The 26,833-nt window shown below is 41.7% G+C and overlaps 1 protein-coding gene across 1 annotated transcript; it reads left to right on the top strand.

Moving 5' to 3' along the window:
• Nucleotides 1–24,293: 24,293 nt before the first annotated feature.
• On the top strand, nucleotides 24,294–24,852 carry LOC123925453 (L-lactate dehydrogenase A chain-like). Its single transcript, XM_045978638.1, has one exon. The coding sequence runs from the start codon at nucleotides 24,330–24,332 to the stop codon at nucleotides 24,708–24,710; it is 381 nt and encodes a 126-aa protein (XP_045834594.1). The 5' UTR covers nucleotides 24,294–24,329; the 3' UTR covers nucleotides 24,711–24,852.
• Nucleotides 24,853–26,833: the final 1,981 nt, after the last annotated feature.

A 26,833-nucleotide genomic window follows, 5' to 3' on the forward strand; every position in this document is an offset into this window, starting at 1 on the left:
ACCAATTCTCCTGAAGCTGTTCCAAAAAATTGAAGCAGAAGGAAAACTTCCAGCCACTTTTTATGAAGCCAGCATTACCCTGATCCCCAAACCAGGCAAAGACCCTACCAAAAGGGAGAATTTCAGACCAATATCACTGATGAATATGGATGCAAAGATTCTCAACAAGATCCTAGCAAACAGGATCCAGCAGCACATTCAAAAGATTATCCACCATGACCAGGTGGGATTCATCCCTGGGTTGCAAGGTTGGTTCAACATTCGCAAATCAATCAGTGTGATAGAACAAATCAATAAGAGAAGAGAGAAGAACCACATGGTCCTCTCAATTGATGCAGAAAAAGCATTTGACAAAATCCAGCATCCGTTCCTGATGAAAACGCTTCAAAGTATAGGGATAGAGGGAACATTCCTGAACTTCATAAAATCTGTCTATGAAAGACCCACAGCAAATATCCTCCTCAATGGGAAAAAGCTTGCAGCCTTCCCGTTGAGATCAGGAACACGACAAGGATGCCCACTCTCACCACTCTTGTTCAACATAGTATTAGAAGTTCTAGCAACGGCAATCAGACAACAAAGAGAAATAAAAGGTATCCAAATTGGCAAGGAAGAAGTCAAACTCTCTCTCTTCGCAGATGACATGATTCTTTATATGGAAAACCCCAAAGACTCCACCCCCAAACTACTAGAACTCATACAGCGATTCAGTAACGTGGCAGGATACAAAGTCAATGTACAGAAATCAGTGGCTTTCTTATACACTAACAATGAAAATACAGAAAGGGAAATTAGAGAATCGATTCCATTTACTAGAGCACCAAGAACCATAAGATACCTGGGCATAAACCTAACCAAAGAGGTAAAGGACCTGTACTCGAGGAACTACAGAATAGTCATGAAAGAAATTGAAGAAGACGCAAAAAGATGGAAGACCGTTCCATGCTCTTGGATTGGAAGAATAAACATTGTTAAAATGTCTATACTGCCTAGAGCAATCTATACTTTTAATGCCTTTCCGATCAAAATTCCACCGGTATTTTTCAAAGAGCTGGAGCAAATCATCCTAAAATTTGTATGGAATCAGAAGAGACCCCGAATTGCTAAGGAAATGTTGAAAAACAAAAACAAAACTGGCGGCATCACGTTACCCGATTTCAAGCTTTACTACAAAGTTGTGATCACCAAGACAGCGTGGTACTGGCATAAAAACAGACACATAGACCAGTGGAACAGAGTGGAGAGCCCAGATATGGACCCTCAACTCTATGGTGAAATAATCTTGGACAAAACAGGAAAAAATATTCAATGGAAAAAAGACAGTCTCTTCAATAAATGGTGCTGGGAAAACTGGACAGCGATATGTAGAAGAATGAAACTCGACCATTCTCTTACACCGTACACAAAGATAAACTCGAAATGGATAAAATACCTCAACGTGAGACAGGAATCTATCAGAATCCTAGAGGAGAACATAGGCAGTAACCTCTTCGATATCAGCCACAGCAACTTCTTTCAAGATATGTCTCCAAAGGCCAAGGAAACAAAAGCAAAAATGAACTTTTGGGACTTCATCAAGATCAAAAGCTTCTGCACAGCAAAGGAAAGAGTCAACAAAACAAAAAGGCAACCCACGGAATGGGAGAAGATTATGCAAATGACAGTACAGACAAAAGATTGATAACCAGGATCTATAAAGAACTTCTCAAACTCAACACACACAAAACAGAGAATCATATCCAAAAATGGGCAGAAGATATGAACAGACACTTCTCCAACAAAGACATACAAATGGCTATCAGACATATGAAAAAATGCTCATCATCACTAGCCATCAGGGAGATTCAAATTAAAACCACATTGAGATACCACCTGACACCAGTTAGAATGGCCAAAATTAGCAAGACAGGAAACAACGTGTGTTGGAGAGGATGTGGAGAAAGGGGAACCCTCTTCCACTGTTGGTGGGAATGCAAGTTAGTGCAGTCACTTTGGAGAACAGTGTGGAGATTCCTGAAGAAATTAAGAATAGAGCTTCCCTATGACCCTGCAATTGCACTGCTGGCTATTTACCCCAAAGATACAGATGTAGTGAAAAGAAGGGCCATCTGTACCCCAATGTTTATTGCAGCAATGGCTATGGTCGCCAAACTGTGGAAAGAACCAAGATGCCCTTCAACGGATGAATGGATAAGGAAGATGTGGTCCATATACACAATGGAGTATTATGCCTCCATCAGAAAGGATGAATATCCAACTTTTGTAGCAACATGGGCGGGACTGGAAGAGATTATGCTGAGCGAAATAAGTCAAGCAGAGAGAGTCAAGTATCATATGGTCTCACTTATTTGTGGCGCATAACAAATAATATGGAGGACATGGGGAGATGGAGAGGAGAGGGAGTTGAGGGAAACTGGAAGGGGAGATGAACCATGAGAGACTATGGACTCTGAAAAACAACCAGAGGGTTTTGAAGGGGCAGGTGGGGTGGGAGGTTGAGGAACAAGGTGGTGGGTAATAGGGAGGGCACGTACTGCATGGAGCACTGGGTGTGATGCCAAAACAATGAACACTGTTATGCTGTAAATAAACAAATTAAAAATAAATAAAAATAAATAAAAAATAAATAAATAAATAAATAAGTAAATAAACCAAGTCCCAGAAACCAGTCCCAATTAACAAAGCCCAAATACAAGGGTGGGTCAGGCTAGGTGGAAGTGTCTAATTGGTGGGGGCGCATACTGTCTCCTAGCTACCAAAGAGTATGGGCCTCGCCCTTTGGGTGCCCCTTGGGTGCCAATTCTGACCAAGGTGATAGGCTAGTTCAAATATCTACTATAGCGTAAATTGTAATTCAATTGGTCACTAATGTGTGACCTAGCAGGACTGTGCAGCTTTCTCTGTGTTACAATATCATTGGTCACCTATGTGTGCCAGGCCCAACCACATGGCCTTTGCCCTTAAAAGCTAGTCTGTAATGAAGAGAGATGTCACCTCTTTGCAAGAGATGTCCCTGGCCGGTCAGTTTGATTCTTGATGCTTGGCATGAAATAAAGCTTTGCTTGACCTTTGCTTTGTATCAGTCTCGCTCCTTTGACCATGGACCCAACAATGGAATAGGAAATCAGCCAATGAAAGTGCCTGGCCAATTGCCAAAGACATAGAACAAATATGACTAAGTTTCTGAGTGAATTAGAAATCACAGACATACTTTGTTTTGCTCTCACCCTTCAGCTGTGTGAGGGAGCAATTGTAGTGAAGGGTGATGAAGGTGAACTACTGCCCTCAGCAAACAGAAAGATGAAGACACTCATTGTTCCTCAGCCAAGACCTTGGAGCTGCTGTGTCTTCACCTCTACAAGTTGTTCTGACCAGATGGGGAGTTGCCTTGAATGGCCTTTGAACTGTGGAGGGGTAACAATGTTTACACAAGACTAGCAGGACCAGGGAGTGCCACCAAGGAAGACTTACTGCAGCAAGTCAAGGCAGATGCCACACTGTTTTGGTTCTTCATTGTTTTCTCAGTGCACAGAATGGTCTGGGAGACAATGGCAAGAAACAGTCATGGCATGAACAGGGGCCCTAGCCACCCTTAGCTTGTTATAGATATTCCTACTGCCCATGCGTCCCTGATGGAGAGAGAGCCTCACAATGCTATGATAGGCTGGATGACTGGGACTCATCAAGCAGGTCCATGAGTCCTGGTTCTTCCAGTGGAAGAACTGGCAGCAGGGCATGCGTTTTCAGAGCTTCCAAACTGATGGTACTCAAGCCTTCTATTTGAAGTCATTTGAGAGCACACTGCAATGGCTAGCCTCTCAGTCCCTCTCCAGAGCATATGGAGTGTTTATTCTCCGTGATTGCAAGTAACAAGGACCACACAGTATTCATGGTTGAGTACTTCAAGTATTCATCATCCCCCAGCTTAGAAATTACTTGTGTCTGATCTAGTTTCTGCCACCTGGTCTGTCCACAATAGAGATGACTAGACAAGGGTGTGGCCAAAATTAACAAGCTCTGGGAATGAATTGCAGAGAAGCAACTGCTTTGTTGTTCCATTTCTTCCCACCCACTGATGCCAAACATAATGATTTTGCTGAGGAGAATGGTTCCATTATCACATAGATGTCCAAGATCTGTCCACAAATGTTTGAGTATACACTGTCCCGGCCTGGTTCTGTGGTGGTTCACAATGAAGTGAGGAAAATGGACCCTGTGTCAAGGACAGTATGCAAAAACATCAAAACTAAAAAACATACATGCATAGCATTTTTTTTAAAAAGCCAGAATCACAATCATATTATTGAAGTAAAGTATAATATTCATAAAAAATAATAAATGCACAAATCACAAAAGTACAGCTCTTCAAATTTTCACAAAATGTTTACACCCAGATCAAGAAACAGAAATGTATTAGAACTATAGAAACACCCTCCCCCACCTGCTAAGGATACCACTCTCCTGACTTTTTCCACCATTGATTAGTGTTGTCAGTCTCTAAACATTATATAATTGGAATCCTAGAATGTGCACTCTTTTCCTTTCTGGCTTCTTTCACTCATAATTACATTTGTCATTTCATCCATATTCACGTCATAATTGTTGTTGGTTCATTAAAGCTGTCGCTGTGTATTTTACAATCTATTTGTCCATATCCTGGTGATGAGCATTTGAGTTTCCCCAGTTTGGGACCTTTACAAATAGTGCTGCTGTGAAGAACATAATTAACATAGGTATACAAGTCTTTGCATAGTGCCCTAGCAGAAAAATAACTGGGTCATGGAGGACACACATGGTCAGCTCTCATGGATAACTGCCCAAAGTGCTTGTCCCCTAGTCCCATTAAATGACCCTTTGACTTTGGATTTAAAGGACTCTACCCCAATGGATTTGATAAAATACACATCCATTGAGCTCCTAATGTATTCAGCCATGTTCCCAGGCTGCACTTCCTTTCCTCCTCACAACAAGCCTTTGGCAAAGAGTGCCAGGAGTCATGGCTCACCACAAGATGGACTTCCAAAGGGTTTAAGCAAAGACATTCATATGATCAGAAATCCCCTTTGGAAAGGGTACCTTTGAATACCCCATAGGAAGCCATTATGTGGAAGACTTATATACCACCTTTCAACAAACTTAACCACAAAGACTATATGTCTAAGAATATTGGAATTCATTCAGGATGTTCCATGTATCTAAGAATGTTAGGGTCATGCTCAGCAGGAACACGAGTGCTGAAAATGACCAAAGATAATGTACCGTCTCTTTGGGGCATGTGATCATTACGTATAGTACTGGTTGAATGGCCACCACTATTTAAATTGTTGTTTCTAATTATTTCTGTCTCCCTCCCTCTGTCCTTCTCTCTCTCTCTCTCTCTCTGAAAACTTGTGCAAATGTATTTACAAAAGTCATATAACGTGACTCCATTTTATCCTCTTCTTAAGGCTGATATACATCTAAGGCTCAGAGAAACTAAGTAATTTGCCCAAGGTCATACAATATTCAAATACAAGACACTTTAATCCCACATGACATGATCTTTCAGGCATACACCTTCCCTTACAAAGCAGCTAGGATCATATAACAGGCATATCTCAGAGATATTGCAGGTTTGATTTCAGAGCACTGCAATAAGGCAAATATCACAATATAGTCTAAAGAATGTTTTTATTTCCAAGTGCATGCAAAAGTTATACTACACTACAATGTAGCCTATTAAGTGTGCAATAGTATTATCTTTAAAAAACAATGTACAGGGCTCTTGGGTGGCTCGGTGGGTTAAGCCACTGCCTTCAGCTCAGGTCATGATACCAGGATCCTGGGATCAAGTCCCGAGTCAGGCCGTCTGCTTCATCAGGGAGCCTGCTTCCCCTCTCTCTCTCTCTGCCCTCCTCTCTGCCTACTTGTGCTCGCTGCCTGTCAAATAAATAAATAAAATCTTAAAAAACAATATACATACCTTAATTTAAAAATACCTATTGCTAACTATTACCTGAGTTTTCAGTGAGTTGTAAACATTTTGCTAGTGGAGGTTCTTGCCTCAGTGTCGGTGGCTGCTGGCTGATCAGCATGGTGGTTGCTAAAAGCTAGGGTGGCTATGGTAATTTCTTAAAAGAAGACAACAGTAAAGTTTGCTGAATCAATTGAGTCTTCCTTCCACAAACAATTTTGCTGTAGCAGGGGATGTTGTATGATAGCATTTTACACACAGTAAAACTTCTTTCACAATTAGAGTCAATCCTCCCAAAACTGCTGATTTATCAACTACGTTTATGTGCTATTCTAAATCTTCTGTTGTCATTTCAACCATCTTCACAGTGTCTTCACCAGGAGTAGATCCCATCTCAAGAAACCTCTTTCTTTGCTCATCCATGAGAAACAACTCTTTATCAATTAAAATTTTATCATGAGTTTTCAGCAACTCAAATCCCATCTTCAGGCTCCACTTCTGATATTAGTTTTCTTCCTATTTCCACCACATCTGCACTTACTGCTTTGACAAGTCTTCAATCCCTCAGAGTCATCCATGAAGGCTAGAATCAACTACTTCCAAACTCAAGTTCACATTGGTATTTCTATATCTTCCCATGAATTGTGTTCTTAATGGCATCTAGACTGGTGAATTTTTTCCAGATCCATCAGAGGAATCACAATTCTATAGCACCTATAGCCTTACAAAGAGTGTTTCTTAAATAATAAGACATGAAAATAACTCAATCCATGGGCTGAAGAATGTTTGTTGTTTTAGCAGGCATGAAAACAACTTTAATCTTTGGGCACCTGGGTAGTTCAGTAGGTTAAGCAACTGACTTGGTTTTGGCTCAGGTCATGAACTCAGGGTTGTGAGGTCAAGCCCACTATGAATCTGGGCATGGACCCTGCTTAAGATTCTCCTCCTCTCCCTCTGCCTCTGCCCTCTGCATCTCTAAACACACATACATTTACACACACAGACTTACACACACACACACACACACATATCATTAATCTCACTGGACACTTGGGTGGTCAGGTTCGTTGGTAATGCACAGTAATATTTTGAGAGAAATCTATTTTTCTGAGCAGTAGTTCTCAACAGTGGGCTGAAAATATTCAGGAAATCATTTTTTTAAATATTTTATTTATTTATTTGTCACAGAGAGAGAGAGCACAAGTAGGCAGAGAGGCAGGCGGTGGGTGGGGGGAGAAGCTGGCTCCCTGCTGAGCAAAGAGCCCAATGTGGGGCTCGATCTCAGGATCCTAAGACTATGACCTGAGCCAAAGGCTTAATCCTCTGAGACACCCAGGCACCCCCACAGTAAATCATTTTTATAAAGAGAGGTGCAGTCAGCCAAGCCTTATTGTTCCATTATAGAGCAGAGGAAGAGTAGATTTAGCATAATTCTTTTTTTTTTTTTTGGCATTGGATTTTTTTTATTTTTTCAGCATAACAGTATTCATTGTTTTTGCACAACACCCAGTGCTCCATGCAAAACGTGACCTCCCTATTACCCACCACCTGTTCCCCCAACCTCCCACCCCTGACCCTTCAAAACCCTCAGGTTGTTTTTCAGAGTCCATAGTCTCTTATGGTTCACCTCCCCTTCCAATTTTTTTTTTATAAACATACAATGTATTTTTATCCCCAGGGGTACAGGTCTGTGAATTGCCAGGTTTACACACTTCACAGCACTCACGATAGCACGTACCCTCCCCAATGTCCATAACCCCCTCCCCCTCTCCCAACCCCACCTCCCCCCAGCAACCCCCAGTTTGTTTTGTGAGATTAAGAGTCATTTATGGTTTGTCTCCCTCCCAATCCCATCTTGTTTCATTTATTCTTCTCCTATCCCCCTAACCCCCCATGTATGATCTCCCTGATATGAGGACATGGAGAAGATTTAGCATAATTCTTAAAGAACACTAGGGTTTTCATGATAGTAATTGAGGATTGGCTTAACTCACCAGCTGCATTAGCCCGTAACAAGAGAATTAGCCTGTCCTTAGTAGTTTTGAAGCCAGGCATTGATTTCTCCTCTCTAGCTATGAAAGTCTTAAATGACATCTCCTTCCAATAAAAGATGATTTTCATTTACACTGAAAATCTGTTGTTGAGTATAGCCATCTTTCTTAATTATCTTCACTAGATCCTCTGTAAAACTTGCTGCAGCTTCTATATCACCACTTGCTGCCTCATCTTGTACTATTATGTTACAGAGATGGTTTCTTCCTTAAACCTCATGAATCGACCTCTACTAGCTTAAAACTTGTCTTCTGCAGCTTCCTCATCTCTCTCAACCTTCTCAGAATTGAAGAGAGTTAAGACCTTGCTCTGGATTAGGCTCAAGGGAATGTTGTGGCTGGTTTGACCTTCTATGCAAACCACTGAAACCTTCTCCATATCAGCAATAAAGCTGTTTCACTTTCTTATCATTCATGTATTAACTGGAATATAACTTCTAATTCCCTTCAAGAACTTTTTCTGGGGGCACCTGGGTGGCTCAGTGGATTAAGCCTCTGCCTTCGGCTCAGGTCAAGATCTCAGGGTCCTGGGATCAAGCCCCGCACTGGGCTCTCTGCTTAGTGGAAAGCCTGCTTTCCCCTCTCTCTCTCTGTCTGCCCCTCTGCCTACTTGTGATCCCTCTCTCTCTGTCAAATAAAAAAAAAAGAAGAACTTTTTCTGGGGCACCTGTGTGGCTCAGTGCATTAAGCCACTATCTTCAGCTCAGCTCATGATCTTGGGGTCCTGAGATGGAGCCCTGCATCAGGCTCTCTGCTCATCAGGGAGCCTGCTTCCCCTTCTCTCTCTGCCTGCCTGTCTACTTGTGATATGTCTCTCTCTCTCTCTCTTTGTCAAATAAATAAATAAGATCTTTAAAAAAAAAAAAAGAACTTTATCTTTGTATTCACAACTTGGCTAAGCATTTGATGTAAGGCCAACCATTTGGCTTATCTCAACCTTAGACATACTTCCCCTCTTCTTTTAAGATGATTTTATTTATTTATACAGAGAGAGACACCAAGAGAGGGAACACAAGCAGAGGGAGTGGGAGAGGGAGAAGCAGGCTTCCGCTGGGCAGCAGCCCAATGCAGGGCTCAATCCCAGGACACTGGGATCATGACCTGAGCCAAAGGCAGATGCTTAATGACTGAGCCACTCAGGCATCCCTAGGCATACTTTCTTCACTAAGCTTAATCATTTCTAGCTTTGATTTGAAGTGAGAGATATACAACTCTTCCTTTCACTTGAATACTTAGAGGCCATTATAGGGTTATTAACTACCTGATTTCAATATTGTTGTGTCTCAGGGAACAAGGACACCCAAGGTGGGGGGGTAGAATGGCTAGTTGGTAGAGCAGCCAGAACACAGACAACATTTATCAATCAATTTCACCATCATACGGACACAGTTCATAGCCAAAACAATTACAACAGTAACATCAAAAATCATTGATCACAGATCATCACAGCAAATATAACAACAATTTAAAAAATTTAAAATATCACAAAAATTACCAAAATGTGACACAGAGACATAAGGTGAGCAAATGCTGTTGGAAAAAATGGTGCCTATAGACTTGCTCCACATAAGGTTGCCACAGACCTTCAATTTGTGAAAACACATCATCTGAAAAATGAAATAAAACGAAGTATGCCAGGGTACCTGGGTGGCTGTCAGTTAAGCATCCGACTTCGGCTCAGGTCATGATCCCAAGGTCTTGGGATTGAGTCCTGCAACAGGCTCCCTGCTCAGGGGGATATCTGATTCTCCCCCTCCCCCTTCCCCTCTTTTGTGCTCTCGCTCTTTCGCTCACTTGCTCTCACTCCAGCTCTCTCTCAAATAAATAAATCTTTTAAAAAAGAAAGTTTAAAAGATAAAATTTTTTTAAATAGTATGCCTGTATATGGCATATAAAGAGACTCTTACTACTAGTAAGTCTCATATATGTGAACAAATCCCTTGAACCACTGACAATTTTTGTGAGATCTGCATAGAAATCCTCTGATATTTCAGTGCTCATAATGAGTGACCACTTAATCTTACCCATGAGGCTTTCCCCAATAAACTGAAAGGGTAGATTATACGCACCAGTGTCCTGAAAACTATTTAACAATGGTTTGTTTGTGAAGGTGCACAGTTCACAATTTAACTTCTCTCATATGATTTATAGGTAAAAAGAACCACACATAGTATTTATTACTGTCCAATCTGTGGCTTTCTCCCAGTCAATATTGTAATTATCTACTATCTGGTGTGAATAAACATGCACCTTTTAATTCTGAACATGGAACTAGGAGTAGATTCTTTCTCTTCTGAGTGGGTGTGGATCCCTAGATCTAGAAGAGTCACCTAGAAGCAAACAGGAATGCCCCCTCATCCACTCAGCTTTCCCAGAAGCTGTAGAGAGGAACATAGAGGACTCCTTTCTAATCTGCTGCTGATGGACAAGGGCTCCCACTGACTTTCTTGTCTAAGAGAGTGGCAGCCATTGTTCCTGGGAAGTGGCGTCCTGCCTGCCCTCTGGGCAGTGGCATGGGGATGGCAATTCATCATTGTGTTCCAACAGTGTAAGTGCAATGGTATGAACCATGGGAAATATCCTGATATTTCCAGCAGCCACAAAAAAAGGGTAGGGTTAAGTGGTTGTGGTCTAGGGTCTTCTCACTGGAAGGATTCAGGCCTTCAGGAGCTGGGTGACCTGTTAAGAACCAGCCCTTACAATTACATTACTAAAAAATTAAAGACACTCTCACCTTTCAAACACAGAACTTGCACTTAAATCAAACTGCTAAAATACAATTAAGTTGCATAAATCCGATTTTAATTTAAGGCTAGTTTTCTCAAATAGTTAGGGAACACTCTGTGTACAATGTGGGAGTTTTGTCACCAACTGACATTTACTTGGAAAATCAAAGTCCCTACAAGTGACTGTGCCAGGAAACCTTGCTAATATGTCATCACTAGCATTGACAGCCCTTTATTCAATTTCTTCCTTTACAAATTATTTTTCCTCCATGGATCCTGTGACATTCTTTCTGTGTCTTTCAAGGCAAAGGAAATTATCCTTTCAAGCCTTCTGCAGGCTTTCCCTGCATCGCTGGTCACACAGTGTTTACTGCAACTTTAAGAAATGTTTTGATAGGAAAGAAATCTTCCTAAAAGCATTGTCTGATTATTGTTAAAGAATTAAATCCCCTCTTTTAGCTTAGAGATAAATAAAGTCCTGATTACTAGCACAAAGTACCTTGAGAATTTCAAATTTATTCCCCTGACGACATAATCCTCCTGCCAATGAGTTGACCATGTGACATACACGCTACTATAATGTCCATGTGTTAATGTCCAGGAACAAAATCACAATCTGATCTGATTTGGGTTTTGTTTTTGTTGCTTATTTCTTTCTTTCTTCCTTTTTTTTTTTTTTTTTTTGAGGAAGGAGAACTTGAAACAACATAATGCAGCCACATAATCACTGGACACAAAATAAGCTGTTTATCTGATTTTACATACGCTCACAATTGCATCTCACTTTTGAAAAAGTACAATTACTTTTTTAAATGATTCGGTTTTTTCTGATTATAAAAGCCTGCATGCCTGTTGTAGGAAATATAGGAAATGAGAAAATATCAAACAGTCCAAGCTGATGATCCACAAATAACCCTGTTAGTATTTTTTGGTATATTAATTCAATACTTGTCAATATACATAACCTCACAACTCAGTATAATTTTTGACACAACTTGTACTAATTTTTTTCACTTCATATCAGTTATGTGCAGTTATAACTGTCATTAAAATATTTCAAAATCTGCAAAGATACATGCTAAGGTGTCAACAGTGGTCACTTCTTGGTGATAAGACTATGTTTTTGCTTTCTTATTTCATGTATCTTTATCTAAATTTTCTAATTTTTCTGGCATGTACATTTATTATTACAAAGAGGTTATTTTTTTTTATTTGCTTATTTACAGCATAACAGTGTTCATTGTTTTGGCATCACACCCAGTGCTCCATGCAGTACGTGCCCTTCCTATTACCCACCACCTGGTTCCTCAACCTCCCACCACCCCCACCCACCCCCGGCCGTTCAAAACCCTCTGATTGTTTTTCAGAGTCCATAGTCTCTCATGGTTCATCTCCCCTTGCAGTTTCCCTCAACTCCCTCTCCTCTCCATCTCCCCATGTCCTCCATGATATCTGTTATGCTCCACAAATAAGTGAGACCATATGATACTTGACTCTCTCTGCTTGACTTATTTCGCTCAGCATAATCTCTTCCAGTCCCGCCCATGTTGCTACAAAAGTTGGGTATTCATCCTTTCTGATGGAGGCATAATACTCCATTGTGTATATGGACCACATCTTCCTTATCCATTCATCCGTTGAAGGGCATCTTGGTTCTTTCCACAGTTTGGCGACCATAGCCATTGCTGCAATAAACATTGGGGTACAGATGGCCCTTCTTTTCACTACATCTGTATCTTTGGGGTAAATAGCCAGCAGTGCAATTGCAGGGTCATAGGGAAGCTCTATTCTTAATTTCTTCAGGAATCTCCACACTGTTCTCCAAAGTGGCTGCACTAACTTACATTCCCACCAACAGTGTAAGAGGGTTCCCCTTTCTCCACATCCTCTCCAACACACGTTGTTTCCTGTCTTGCTAATTTTGGCCATTCTAACTGGTGTCAGGTGGTATACAAAGAGGTTATTTTTAAAAGCAAAATGATTGCTTTTCTTGGCTATGCATATTCTGTCTTACAGAAACACTTTGGTGTATTTAATCTTTACAAAATGACAGACACCTGCCCATTCCAAAAACTTGGGAGGGGTCCCAGCAACAGGTTCACATGGTCATATGTTTTTGTAAAATCTGCCACAATGAACTACCATAACTGCAGACACTTGATACTACTCAAACTGCCTCCCTCACATCCTTGCATGTTGAGTAGTACTGGGTGTCAGAGGCATTTGGGGGAAGTTGAGTTGGGGATGCATTTATGTGACTCACAACCCTCTAGTTGCAGCTAAGTTACTGCAACCATTTTAGCATGGGTATGGCTTTCAGTAACACATCTAATGTCATCAAATACACAAGGACTTAAGGGGCTTCTGGGATGGCAGCAGCAGTGACAAAAGTTTTGAATCTCTTTGAATCCTACACGAAAATAATATTGTAATTAGAAAGCAAAACTGAAAGCACAAGGACAAACTTACAACAATAGATTGATATATTATTTATCAATAATAGATGATAAATTATTTGCCCCAAAGCCACCAACTACAAGCAATAGGATAATCACCATGTGTCCAGAGTCCTGCCTGGTCTCACCACTGTGTGGAGGAAGGAAAAGGAAATAAGGAAATTAAGGAAACAGAAGACTCAGGAAAGAATTAAAAATGAAAGAAAATCAGCTGAGAAATGAAGGCAAACTTTAAGGAATACAAGAGCATATAACAGAACAGTTAATGTTTTGGAAGAAATAGGAGGGTTTTTTTTTTTTTTTTTTTTTTTAGTCATAAGGAAATTTAAGAAGAGGCAAAAAGAATTTTTCTAGAAGGGACAAGGATGAAAAAAGTCAGCATATGGGTAACAGGAATACCTGAATTTAAAAAACAGGAATAAAGAAACAGAATGAATTTTGAAATCTGTAACTGAAAAAAACTTTCCTGAAACACAGGGCTTAAAAGAGATTTGGAGCTACATATTGAAAGAGCACAGTGTGCACCTGAGTCTATCAATCCAGAATGATCAATACCAAGACATATCCTAGTAAAAGTACTGAGCTTCAAAGCCAAATAAACAATCCCTTTGGACAGCTGGGCAAAAAGAGCAAGACAGGATCCAATATAAAAGGAACTGAAAATCAGATCACCATCAGTGTTGACAACTACACATACTCCAGAAAGAATTGAAGAAATCTAGTTAAGATGCAGAGTAAGAAGGGGTGCCTGGGTGACTCAGTCATTTAGACAGCCAGCTCTTGATTTTGGCTCATGTCTTGATCTCAGAGTCTTGGGATCAAGCCCCACACTGAGCTCCAAGTCAAGCCCTGTGCTTAGGAGGGAGTCTGCTTGAGGATTCTCTCTCTCCCTCTCTCTCTGCTCCTCCTCCTGCTCTCTCTCTCTCTCTTTCAAATAAAATAAATACATCTACTAAAAAAAAAGATGCTAAGCAAGAAAATGTGATTCCAGGATTTTAAAACAACCAAATTGCTTTTATTTTTTTAAGATTTTATTTATCTATTTGACAGAGAGAGAGAGAAATCACAAGTAGGCCAAGGGGCAGGTAAAGAGAGAGGGGGAAGCAGGCCCCCCACTGAGCAGAGAGCCCGATGCAGGGCTCGATCCCAGGACCCTGGGATCATGACCTGAGTCAAAGTCAGAGGCTTTACCAACTGAGCCACTCAGGTGCCCCCACCAAATTCCTTTTAAATAAAAAAGTACAATGCCACAGGCTTTTCTGGGTATCTCAGGAACCTTCTCAGCCCACACCCAGAGAAAGCCAGGAAGTGCCAGGGGCACCCTCCCTGATGAGGGCAGTGAGTCTGAAATTCACTCAACTAGCTGCTGAGGATCCTGGTTAATTGACCACCTTCTTGCTTGTCTCTTTCCCTTGTAGCTCCCAAGCCTGTTTAGCGAACCATAAAATGCAGAGACAAGTCCCAAGGTACTGAGTTCAGAGCACTTAGTACTTAAAATCCAAGGAGCTCATCTAGTAAATTCCATGAGGCTGCCTCTACACAGGAACATAGAAAGACCTTGTTTGGGGAAAAGGGGTTAAGAAGGGTCAAAAGGAATCTTCACACTCAGCCCAGACTGGCCTGGAGCCATCACCACAGAGTCTGACATCTGCTGGGAAGAATATGAGCCAAGAGGGAATTCCCTGGGGAGATGATGAGCCGAGCCAGGCAGGTGCTAGAAGGAGAGAGCCACATCAAGACACTGAAACTAAACAGTCTGTGGGGACTAAAATGTGCCCTTTCTACAGAAACACTAGCACACAGGGCAACCATTTCTAAATGCTTCCTATTGCTGCCTATTTTCACAGGAGCACCCTTCCAACAACAAAAGAGTGCATCAAAGCACAAATGCATAGGAAATCAATGACATTCAATTCATTTTTAGAGGTCTTTGATTGACAATTTCACTGCCTGGAGAGAATGCTGATGTCCTTGGCTCTTGTTAAGTCAGGTCGCATGTACCATAACGCCCAAAACCATCATTGTATCTGCACAGTCACAGAAACAAAACAATCGACAGGCTGTCAGCCAGCTTAGCTTTTTCTAAGTTGGTAACGTACTTTTCAAAAGTTCAAAATTGTGAAAAACAAGGAAAGACCGCCGCAAATAGATGATGAAGGTGACATAGTGGTAGTATCCTGGATCGGGATCTGAAACAGAAAAAATGGCATTAGTGGGAAAATTGGTGAAGTCCAAATAAAGTTTGTAGCTTAGTAAATAGTCTAGCACTAGTGTAAGCTCTTAGTTTTGCTAAATGTAACATAGTTACATAAGTGCTCTCTGGACTTATCCCATGGATCCCTCCAACAGCTGCTGCCAGTAACGGACAGTGGCTACAGCACCATTTCGTGTTGTGGCCCTGAATTCCAGGACAATGAGGAAAAATAGAGGTGACACTTTCTGGAACTTTCTCTATACCCTGGAAAGAAATGACCTCAGCAATCATACTGAATACTGTTTTTCTCTCTGCCTACTTCTAAACATGGAGATACGGATGATACGTTTGAAGTATTTCCCATCTCATCAGTACTTGCTTGCCTTATAGCCCAGCATTGACGTTAAACTGCTTGGTCCTCCCATGGAGTTTTCTGACATACTCACAAAGCACAGTCAAGTCCCCACCCTGGCCTCTAAACAGGAACAGAGCAGAAGACCTGGTTAACTGAGAAATACAGGCTGGAGATGCGACATTTCCCTCCTGCGTGCCTACCGGGTCTGAAGAATCAGGGTGGGTCCCCAGGATCTCCATGTCTGTTTTGCCCTCGATAGCCAGATATCAGCTGCAGCAGGGGTGGAAAGATGGCCCTCAGTGGCTGGGGGCAGCATGCTAATATCCTGTGACAGGATGTGACATGCCAATGGGACCCACCCAGCAGCTGATGGTGGCACAATAGTGAGGCATTTGAGCCCTGAATCTGATGATGCTGTGTTCCAACTCCAGCTCAGTCACTGCAGATTTGAGACAAGGATTTGGTGCAAGATGTTTATTTGGGAGGTGACTCTGGGAAGCACTGTGAGGGATGGAGGAAGTGAGACAGGAAATACAAGAGAGCCAAGGCAAAGCACATTAGTGAGGAACTTACTTTTGTGGGCACATGGGTTCAAGGCTGCTGCATACCTCTGGGAGCCTGGGAAGACCAATTTGGCTTGTGGGAAGCTGGGGTGTTTATCCTGTCCCACGAGTGTGTCCTGCATGAAGCCAATGTAACCCTCTTCCTGGGAGTTGGCCTCTGGGCCTCTTCCTCCAGTGGGGTCTCTGTTTAGCCCCCTTCCAGGGACTGAGAGCATCTCAGTGCAAGGCAGCGAATGGGCTTGCACACCCTGGGAGAGGTGGTATAGCCGTTGCAGTGGTGGGTAATTTCACATTTCGCCAAGTGGCCTCAGCAAGTTGTTTATTTGTGAAAGACAAAAGGATGCTGTCATTGTTCAATAAGTGCTAACAGAGGCCATTCTGTGATCCCTGTCCTTGAGAATGGCCACCAGGCATCCTAGCCTGAGTGTTTCCCCAGGGAGTGTTCACCATGGATGCCAAAGTCCACCAGAGTGGGCCTTGAGCCCTAAGGACCATATCCAAGTTCCCCTCACAACTGATGGAGGCGGGAATTTTTCACTGTCGTGGGTGGTACACTGGGAGGCCCTGGATATTGAGCAAGGAGTCAGCCCTCCTATGGGAGCACAGCTCCCCAGCACTTCCACACATCCTCATGTCTGTCCTACAATCCCATCTGGGTGCCGAACCAGAGCCCCCTGAAGAACTGCTGTCTTGGGTGTCTGTCCCTACCTCTGCCTTGTCTCATGAGCTCTGACCCACACCATTTCTTCCCAGCTCCCCTATCCTACCTTCTCCTATTTCATCCCACCCTTTTTGACAAGACACTCCTAAGGCCAAGTCTAGTGGAAGAGTTCCTCCAACCACCTCGGCCTGGCTCTCAAAATTGTTCTGTGATCTCATCCCCTGCAAGGTCATGTGGACTTTTGGAGAGCTCTTCCTGGCACCCACCACCCTTGATTCATAGCGCTCTGCTTGCTGTGCATCAGATGTGAGAGCATGGGTGGACTGAGCAATGCTTGCAGTCAGCAGCTCTCTGCCCAGCCCTCCTGTGGATTGGGCACTGTCCCCCAGAGGAGGCTCGCAGGCAGTGCTTGGACCACTGCTCTGGGACCTGCCCAGGGCAATAGACAGGTGAAAAGCCAAAAGCCAGCAGTGAAAGAAGAGCTACCACTGGGAAGGCAGTGAGGAGGATGTGCAACACAGGCTTGGGTGAGGGCCACCCTGGGTTTGAGTCCCTGGGTCAGTGTGCTGGGTCCGGAGTCCTTTCAAAGCCCCAGTTCCCTCGTCTCTGAAATGTGGGTGATAATCCCACCTCACAGGGTTGCTCTGGGGATGCAATGAGAGAGGTGTAAGCACTCAGCATAAGGCCAGGCCTGTGACAGGCATCTGTAATGATGCTATTATCATCACTAGTGACCATTTTTCATGTCTCTGAAGCCTCCTGGACAGAAGCCAGCTGTTATTGATAGATATTTGAGAAAGGAGAGCAGACTTTTGAATCACCATGATTCAAAGAACTTTCTTCCAGCAACAGTTTTTAAACACAGGAAGCCTTGAAATTTCTTTTAAAAGATGATTCCATATCACCTGATTTGGGGTTTCTGAGAAAGAAGGGGGAAAGGGCTGGATTATTGCTCACATTCCCCCTGGAGCCTCAATATCTTGATTGTAAGATTCCTCACATCTCCCTAATTAAATTGTCTGGTTAGTCCCGCTCCTCAAGCCCGCCCCCTGGCCTCAGTCCTTCCCCTGCATTGCAGCCATCCCACTCACACATCAGAGAGGGGGAGGGGGACAACTCACAGCTGCCTGCTTGCTATTCGCTGCCCCTTGACAATATGCTGGGCAGACAGACTGCTTTGCTCCCCCGCCACCCCCTTTGTGCGAAGGCCAACTGGAAACGGGCAGTTGGAATGTCTTCTCAGCAGACAAAAGAGCCGCTCAAGTGTGCAAGTATTTGGGAACAGCCGCCACTCCCCCGGCGGGTGGTTAGGTTCTGCGCTGCCCTGAGCCAGCTGCTGAGCCCGAGGAGAAGAATAGAGTGGGCATGTGGGCGGGACAAAAGCCCAAGGCCCCATGCCCTGGCCATCCCGCCTCACAGGACATCTTCAGCATATGGGTCCCCAGGGCCTCCCCTCATTTGACAATCATGACTTCCCTTTTTGGGAGACAACAATATTTGGAGACGTTAAATGGGCTGTGTGACTAACTTTAATTCCTAAGGCAGCCAGAACCAAGATGCTAATTGGCTTGGCTCAAGGTTCTTCCCCTCCATGAAACAGATTGGCTCATTTTTCAGGCGACTGATTATTAATTGAAGCCATGAATAGAAAGCGTGGGGAGGACCTGTCACCTCCCGCTTGGTAAATGTTAAAGCTTTGTTATCTGCAGGCACCGTAGAAGGGCCTGTGGGATAAGGGTGAGGGTGCACACAAGTCAGGGATCCAGTGTGTTCAAAGTGTGTCATATTGATGCTTTTTCTCTGTAAAATGTGGTGGCAAGGCTGTTTGTGATGAACTGTCTACATCAGACAAAGTGTGGAAAGCAGAAGGGAATAACACAGGCCATGTCATCTCAACAATTTCAGACTTTGGAGAGATCACCAAAGTTTGCAGAGAAGTCTGTTTAAAACAGTGTAATTCTGACTGATATTTCAGAATTTAAAAATTAAAAATTTGTTCACACAATTTTCTACTTACATCCATTACAAGAAGCTTTGATATTATAAATTAATATTTTTAATAAATTAATATTTTTAATAAATCTAACAACTATAAATAGCACAACTTCCTTGCACTGTATTTTGGTGCATTAAAAGCATTTACTTGTTAAATGCAATATATATGTTAAAAGCTATATACATAGCTTTTTTGGTAACCCATTTTTCTCCAACTTTTTTTTATGATTAACATATAATGTATTATTTGTGTCCAGGATACAGCTCTGTGATTCATCAGTCTTACACAATTCACAGCACTCACCATAACACATACCCTCCCCAGTTTCCATCATCCAGCCACCCTATCCCTCCCCCCACCACCCCTCAGCAACCCTCAGTTTGTTTCCTGAGATTAAGAGTCTCTGATGATTTGTCTCCCTCTCTGGTTCTGCCTTGATTCACTTTCCCTCCCTTCCCCTATGACCCTGTGTCTTGTTGCTCAAATTCCTCATATCAGAGAGATCATATGATAATTGTCTTTCTCTTATTGACTTATTTTGCTTAGCATAATACCCTCTAGTTCCATCTACATCATTGCAAATGGCAAGATTTCATTTCTTTTGATGGCTGCATAGTATTCCATTGTGTATATATACCACATCTTCTTTATACATTCATCTCTCGATGGACATATAGGTTCTTTCCATAGTTTAGCTATGGTGGACATTGCTGCTATAAATATATAATATTTTTATATAAACATTAAATACATATATATATATACACACACACACACACACATACATATATATATATACCTGAATATATAAACATTCAGGTGCACGTGCCCCTTTGGGTCACTACATTTGTATCTTTGGTGTAAATTCTGACTCTTGTGAGGTGGTATCTCATTGAGGTTTTGATTTGTATTTCCCTGATGCTGAGTGATGTTGAGCACTTTTTCATGCATCTGTTGGCCACTTGGATGTCATCCTTGGAGAAATGTCTGTTCATGTCATCTGCCCATTTCTTGATTGGATTATTTATTTTGGGGGTGTTGAATTTGATAAGTTCTTTATAAATTTGGGGTACTAGTCCTTTATCTGATAAGACATTTGCAAATATCTTCTCCCATTCTGTAAGTTGTCTTTTGGTTTTGTTGACTGCTAATTTAGTTGAGCAAAAGCTTTTTATCTTGATGAAGTCCCAATAGTTCATTTTTTCCCTTGCTTCCCTTGCCTTTGGAGACGTTTCTAGGAAGAATTGCTGTGGCTGGGTTCGAAGAGGTTGCTGGCTGTGTTCTCCTCAAGGATTTTGATGGATTCCTGTCTCACATTGAGGTCTTTCATCCATTTTGAGTCTATTTTTGTGTGTGGTTTAAAGAAATGGTCCAATTTCATTCTTCTGCATGAGACTGTCCAATTTTCCCAACACAATTTGTTGAAGGGACTGTCTTTTTTCTATTGGACATCCTTTCCTATTTTGTCAAAGATTAGTTGACCATAGAATTGAGGGTCCATTTCTGGGCTCTCTATTCTGTTCCATTGATCTATGTGTCTATATTTGTGCCAGTACCATACTGTCTTGATTATAGCTTTGTAATAGAGCTTGAAGTCTGGAATTGTGATACCCCCAGTTTTGTTTCCTTTTTCAACATTCCTCTGGCTACTAAGGGTTTTTTTCTGGCTCTATATAAATTTTAGGATTATATGTTCCATTACTGTGAAAAAAGTTGTTGGTATTTTGATAGAGATTGCATTGAATGTGTAGATTGCTCTAGTAGCATAGACATTGTAACAACATTTGTTCTTTCATGCCATGAGCATGGAACTTTTTCCCATTTCCATGCCTTCCTCAATTTCTTTCATGAGTATTCTATAGTTTTCTGAGTACAGATCCTTTGCCTCTTTGATTAGATTTATTCCTAGGTATCTAAGCTTTTGGGTGCAATTGTAAATGGGATTGACTCCGTAATTTCTCTTTCTTCTGTCTTGTTGTTGGTGCTTAGAAATGCAACTGATTTCTGTGCATTGATTTTATATCCTGACACTTTCCTAGCAGTTTTGGAGTGGAGTGTTTTGTGTTTTCCACATAAAGTATCAGATCATCTGCAAAGAGTGAGAGTTTGACTTCTTCTTTGCTGATTCAGATGCCTTTAGTTTCTTTTTGTTTTCTGATTGCTGAGGCTAGGACTTCTAGTACTATGTTGAATAGCAGTGGTGATAGTGGATATCCCTGCTGTGTTCCTGACCTTAGGGGAAAAGCTCTCATTTTTTTTTTCCCATTGAGAATGATATTTGCTGTGGGTTTTTCATAGAGGGCTTTGATGATATTGAGGTATATATCCTCTATCCCTACACTGTGAAGAGTTTTGATCATGAAAGGATGCTGTACTTTGTCAAATGCCTTTCTAGCATCTATTGAGAGTATCATATGGTACTTGTTCTTTATTTTATTAATGCACTGTATCACACTGATTGATTTGCAGATGTTTAACCAAACTTGCAGCCCAGGAATAAATCCCACTTGGTCGTGGTTGGATTGTATTAGCTAGAATTTTGGTGAGAATATTTGCATCCATGTTCATCAGAGATAGTCTCCTTTTTTATGGGGACCTTGTGCCAGTACTGTCTTAAGATCAAGATAATGCTGGCTTCATAAAATGAGCGTGGAAGTTTTCCCTCCATTTCTCTTTTTTGGAACAGTTTCAGGAGCATAGGTATTAATTTTTCTTTAAATATTTGCTAGAATTCCCTTGGGAAGTCTACTTACTTGGAAAGCCATATGGCCCTGGATTCTTATTTGTTGGGAGATTTTTGATGACTGCTATAATCTCCTTACCGGTTATGAGTCTATTCAGGTTTTCTACTTTTTCCTGGTTCAGTTATGGTAGTTTATACTTCTCTAGGAATGCATTCATTTCTTCCAGATAGTCTAATTTTCTGGCATGTAGTTGCTCACAAAATGTTCGTATAATTTTTTTTATTTCTTTGGTATTGGTTTTGATCTCTCCTCTTTCATTCATAATTTTATTAATTTGGAGAATGTTCCATGTGCACTAGAGAAGAATGTGCATTCTGTTGCTTTGGGATGGAATGTTCTGAATATATCCGTGAAGTCCCTCTCATCCAGTGTGTCACTTAAAAGCCTTTATTTCTTTGTTGATCTTGATCTTTTGCTTAGATGACGTGTCCACTTCGGGGTGGGGGGGTGTTAAAGTCCCCTACTATTATTGGATTATTGTCAGTGTGTTTCTTTGATTTTGTTATTAATTGGTTTATATAATTGGATGCTACCATGTTAGGGGCATAGATATTCAAAATTGCTAGATCTTCTTGTTGGATAGACCCTTTAAGTATGATATAGTGTTCTTCCTCATCTCTTATACAGTCTTTGGCTTAAAATCTAATTTGTCTGATATAAGGATTACCACCCACCTTTCTACTGATGTCCATTAACATGGTAAATAGTTTTCCACCTCCTCACTTTAAATCCAGAGGTGTCTTTGAGTCTAAAATGAGTCTCTTGCAGACAGCATATTGATGGGTCTTTTTAGATATGAATTTAGTGCCATTGTATTGCCTATAAGGTGACTGCTACTGTGTATTGTCTCTGTTCCTTTCTGGTCTGTTACTTTTAGGATCTCTCTTTGCTTAGAGAACCCCTTCCAATATTTCCTGCAGGGCTGGTTTGGTGTTTGCAGATTCTTTAGTTTTTGTTTTTCCTCAAAGGTTTTTATCTCTCCTTCTATTTTCAATGATAGCCTAGCTGGATATAGTTCAAAGATTCATTGTTTATGCACCACACCCAGTGCTCCATGCAATACATGCCCTACTTAATACCCATCACTGGGCTCAGCCAACCACCCACCCCCTCCCCTCTAAAACCCTCAGTTTGTTTCTCAGAGTCCACAGTCTCTCATGCTTTGTCTCCCCCTCCAATTTCCCCCAACTCACATTTCCCCTCCTTCTCCCAGTGTCCTCAGTGTTATTCCTTATGCTCCACAGGTAAGTGAAACAATATGATAATTGATTCTCTCTGCTTGACTTATTTCACTCAGCATAATCTCCTCCAGTCTCATCTATGTTGGTAAAAAAATTGGGTATTCATCCTTTCTGATGGAGGCATAATACTCCATTGTATATGTGGACCATATCTTCTTTATCCACTCATCTGTCAGAGAGCATCTTGACTTTTTCCTCAGTTTGGTGACTGTGCTCATTGCTACTATGAACATTGGGGTACAGATGGCCCTTCTTTTCACTACATCTGTATCTTTGGGGTAAATATCCAGTAGTGCAATTGCAGGGTCATAGGGAAGCTCTATTCTTAATTTCTTAAGGAATCTCCACACTGTTTTCCAAAGTGGCTGCACTAGCTTGCATTCCCCCCAACAGTGTAAGAGGGTTACCTTTCTCCACATCCTCTCCAACACATGTTGTTTACTGTCTTGTAAATTTTGGCGATTCTAACTGGTATAAGGGGGTATCTCAATGTGTTGTTTGTTTGTTTTTTTTTAAGTCACTGTTCAAATTTTATTTGGTATTTTAGTTGATATGACACTTAGTTGGCTGCATGGTCTTTTTACATTATATGGCAATGTACACTATATTCTGACACATGTGGTACACGAAGTAAGATCCTTTGGACCAGTTATGCACAATACATGCAATAATGAATTTATATGTTGGAGCCCAGATGTGACTGACTGGAAAAGATGGACTAGGCATGTTGGGTGTTGGGTGAAGGAACCAGAAGTCATAGAACACACAGGAAATATGCATCTGGTTGGAAGAGCACCTGCAGCATACGCAATATTGGCAGTGGTGCCTCTGAGATGAACCCATTTAGGACTACAAAGGCAGGTATCATCCAGCATTAGGGTATAGCTGCAGGTTTGCTGAACCATTCCTATTTAGAACTTTAGGAAACCGATGTTTTTTCCTTAGGCCATTTTGATATTATTTGAGTAACAGATCAGATAATAAGGACAATGTACACAACCTCCAACTAAAACCCTGTTGTAGTCTAGACAGTGAAGTGATACATTAGAAAACTTTAAAACTGCAGCTCCTCTTGGATCCCCCAGAGTGTATCTGCACTCTTCTTCAAACGGGCCTCCTCCTCAAGAGTCAGAGTCACCTTCACAACATCTGAAATTCCATTCTGTCCCAAGACGCAAGGAACACTAAGGAAGACATCATCTTTTATTCCATAGAGACCCTTAATCGTGGTAGAAATTGGATGTCGGCCTCGTGGTTCCATTTAAGGCCCCTCCCGCACTCAGCTCCGAGTGTCAGAACCCCTGCCGCCAAGACTGGATCCAGTCTCCGGCGCGCTGACGCCCGCCCTCCCGACGTGCACTCCCGATTCCTTTTGGTTCTAAGTGCAAAATGGCAACTCTCAAAGATCAGCTGATTCAGAACCTTCTTAAGGAAGAACATGTCCCCCAAAATAAGATTACAGTTGTTGGGGTTGGTGCTGTTGGCATGGCTTGTGCCATCAGTATCTTAATGAAGGACTTGGCAGATGAACTTGCTCTTGTTGATGTCATGGAAGACAAACTGAAGGGAGAGATGATGGATCTCCAGCATGGAAGCCTTTTCCTTAGAACACCAAAAATTGTCTCTGGCAAAGACTATAATGTGACTGCAAACTCCAAGCTGGTTATTATCACAGCTGGGGCACGTCAGCAAGAAAGAGAAAGCCGTCTTAATTTGGTCCAGTGTAACGTGAAAATCTTTAACTTCATCATTCCTAATGTCGTCAAATAAAGCCCAAACTGCAAGTTGCTTGTTGTTTCCAATCCAGTGGATATCTTGACCTATGTGGCTTGGAAGATAAGTGGCTTTCCCAAAAACCGTGTCATTGGAAGTGGTTGCAATCTGGATTCAGCCTGGTTCCGGTACCTGATGGGAGAAAGGCTGGGAGTTCACCCGCTAAGCTGTCACAGGTGGATCCTCGGGGAGCATGGAGACTCCAATGTGCCTGTATGGAGTGGAGTAAATATTGCTGGTGTCTCTCTGAAGAATCTGCACCCTGACTTAGGCACTGATGCAGATAAGGAACAGTGGAAAGAGGTTCACAAACAGGTGGTTGACAGTGCCTATGAGGTAATCAAACTGAAAGGCTACACTTCCTGGGCCACTGGACTGTCTGTGGCAGATTTGGCAGAAAGTGTAATGAAGAATCTTAAGTGGGTGCCTCCAATTTCTCAATGTGGTTTTGATTTGAATCTCCCTGATGGCTAATGATGATGAACATTTTTTCATGTGTCTGTTAGCCATTTGTATGTCCTCTTTGGAGAAGTGTCTGTTCATGTCTTCTGCTCATTTTTTTTTGACGTGATTATCTGTTTTTGAGTGTTAAGTTTGAGGAGTTCTTTATAGATCTTGGATATTAGCCCTTTGTCTGTAATGCCATTTGCTCATATCTTCTGTTCCATGGGTTGCCTCTTTGTTTTGTTGACTCTTTCCTTTGCTGTGCAGAAGCTTTTGATCTTGACAAAGTCCCAAAACTTCATTTTCACTTTTGTTTCCTTTGCCTTTGGAGACATGTCTTAAAAGAATTTGCTATGGGTGATATGGAAGACGTACTCCCTATGTTCTCCTGTAGGATTTTGATAGATTCCTGCCTCATGTGGACATCTTTTATCCATTTCGAGTTTATCTTTGTATATGGTGTAAGAGAATGGTCAAGTTCCATTGTTCTATACATAGCTTCCAATTTTCCCAACACCATTTATTGAAGAGACTGTCTTTTTTCCATTGGATATTTTTTCCTGCTTTGCTGAAGATTATTTGACCATAAAGTTGTGGGTCCATATCTGGGCTCTCTACTCTGTTCCACTGGTCTATGTGTCTGTTTTTGTGCCAGGACCATGCTGTCTTGGTGATCACAGCTTTGTAGTAAAGCTTGAAATCAGGCAACGTGATGCCCCCAGTTTTGTTTTTCTTTTTCAACATTTCCTTAGCAATTTGGGGTCCCTTCTGGTTCCATACAAATTTTAGGATTATTTATTCCAGACCTATGAAAAATTCTGGTGAAATTTTGATCAGGATGGCATTGAAAGTATAGATTGCTCTAGGCAGTATAGACATTTTAACAATGTTTATTCTTCCGATCCATGAGCATGGAATGCTTTTCCATCTTTTTGTGTCTTCTTCAATTTCTTTCATGAGTGTTCTGTAGTTCCTCGAGTACAGGTCCTTTACTTCTTTGGTTAGGTTTATGCCCAGGTATCTTATGGTTCTTGGTGCTATAGTAAATGGAATCGATTCTCTAATTTCCCTTTCTGTATTTTCATTGTTGGTGTATAAGAAAGCCACTGATTTCTGTACATTGACTTTGTATCCTGCCACATTACTGAATTGCTGTATGAGTTCTAGTAGTTTGGGGGTGGAGTCTTTTGGGTCATCCATATAAAGTATCATGTCATCTGCGAAGAGAGAGAGTTTGACTTCTTCATTGCCCATTCGAATAGCTTTTATTTCTTTTTGTTGGCTGATTGCCATTGCTAGGACTTCTAGTACTATGTTGAACAAGAGTGGCAAGAGTGGGCATCCTTGTCGAGTTCCTGATCTCAAAGGGAAGGCTGTCGGCTTTTCCCCATTGAGGATGATATTCGCTGTGGGTTTTTCATAGATAGATTTTATGAAGTTGAGGAATGTTCCCTCTATCCCTATACTTTGAGGAGTTTTAATCAGGAATGGATGCTGTATCTTGTCAAATGCTCTTTCTGCATCAACTGAGAGGACCATATGGTTCTTCTCTCTTGTCTTATTGATTTGCTCTATCACATTGATTGATTGGCGAATGTTGAACCACTCTTGCACCCCAGGGATGAATCCCACCTGGTCATGATGGATAATCTTTTGATGTACTATTGGATCCTATT

This window comes from Meles meles, chromosome 15 (assembly GCF_922984935.1).
Source record: "Meles meles chromosome 15, mMelMel3.1 paternal haplotype, whole genome shotgun sequence".
Classification (NCBI taxonomy): Eukaryota; Metazoa; Chordata; class Mammalia; order Carnivora; family Mustelidae; genus Meles; species Meles meles.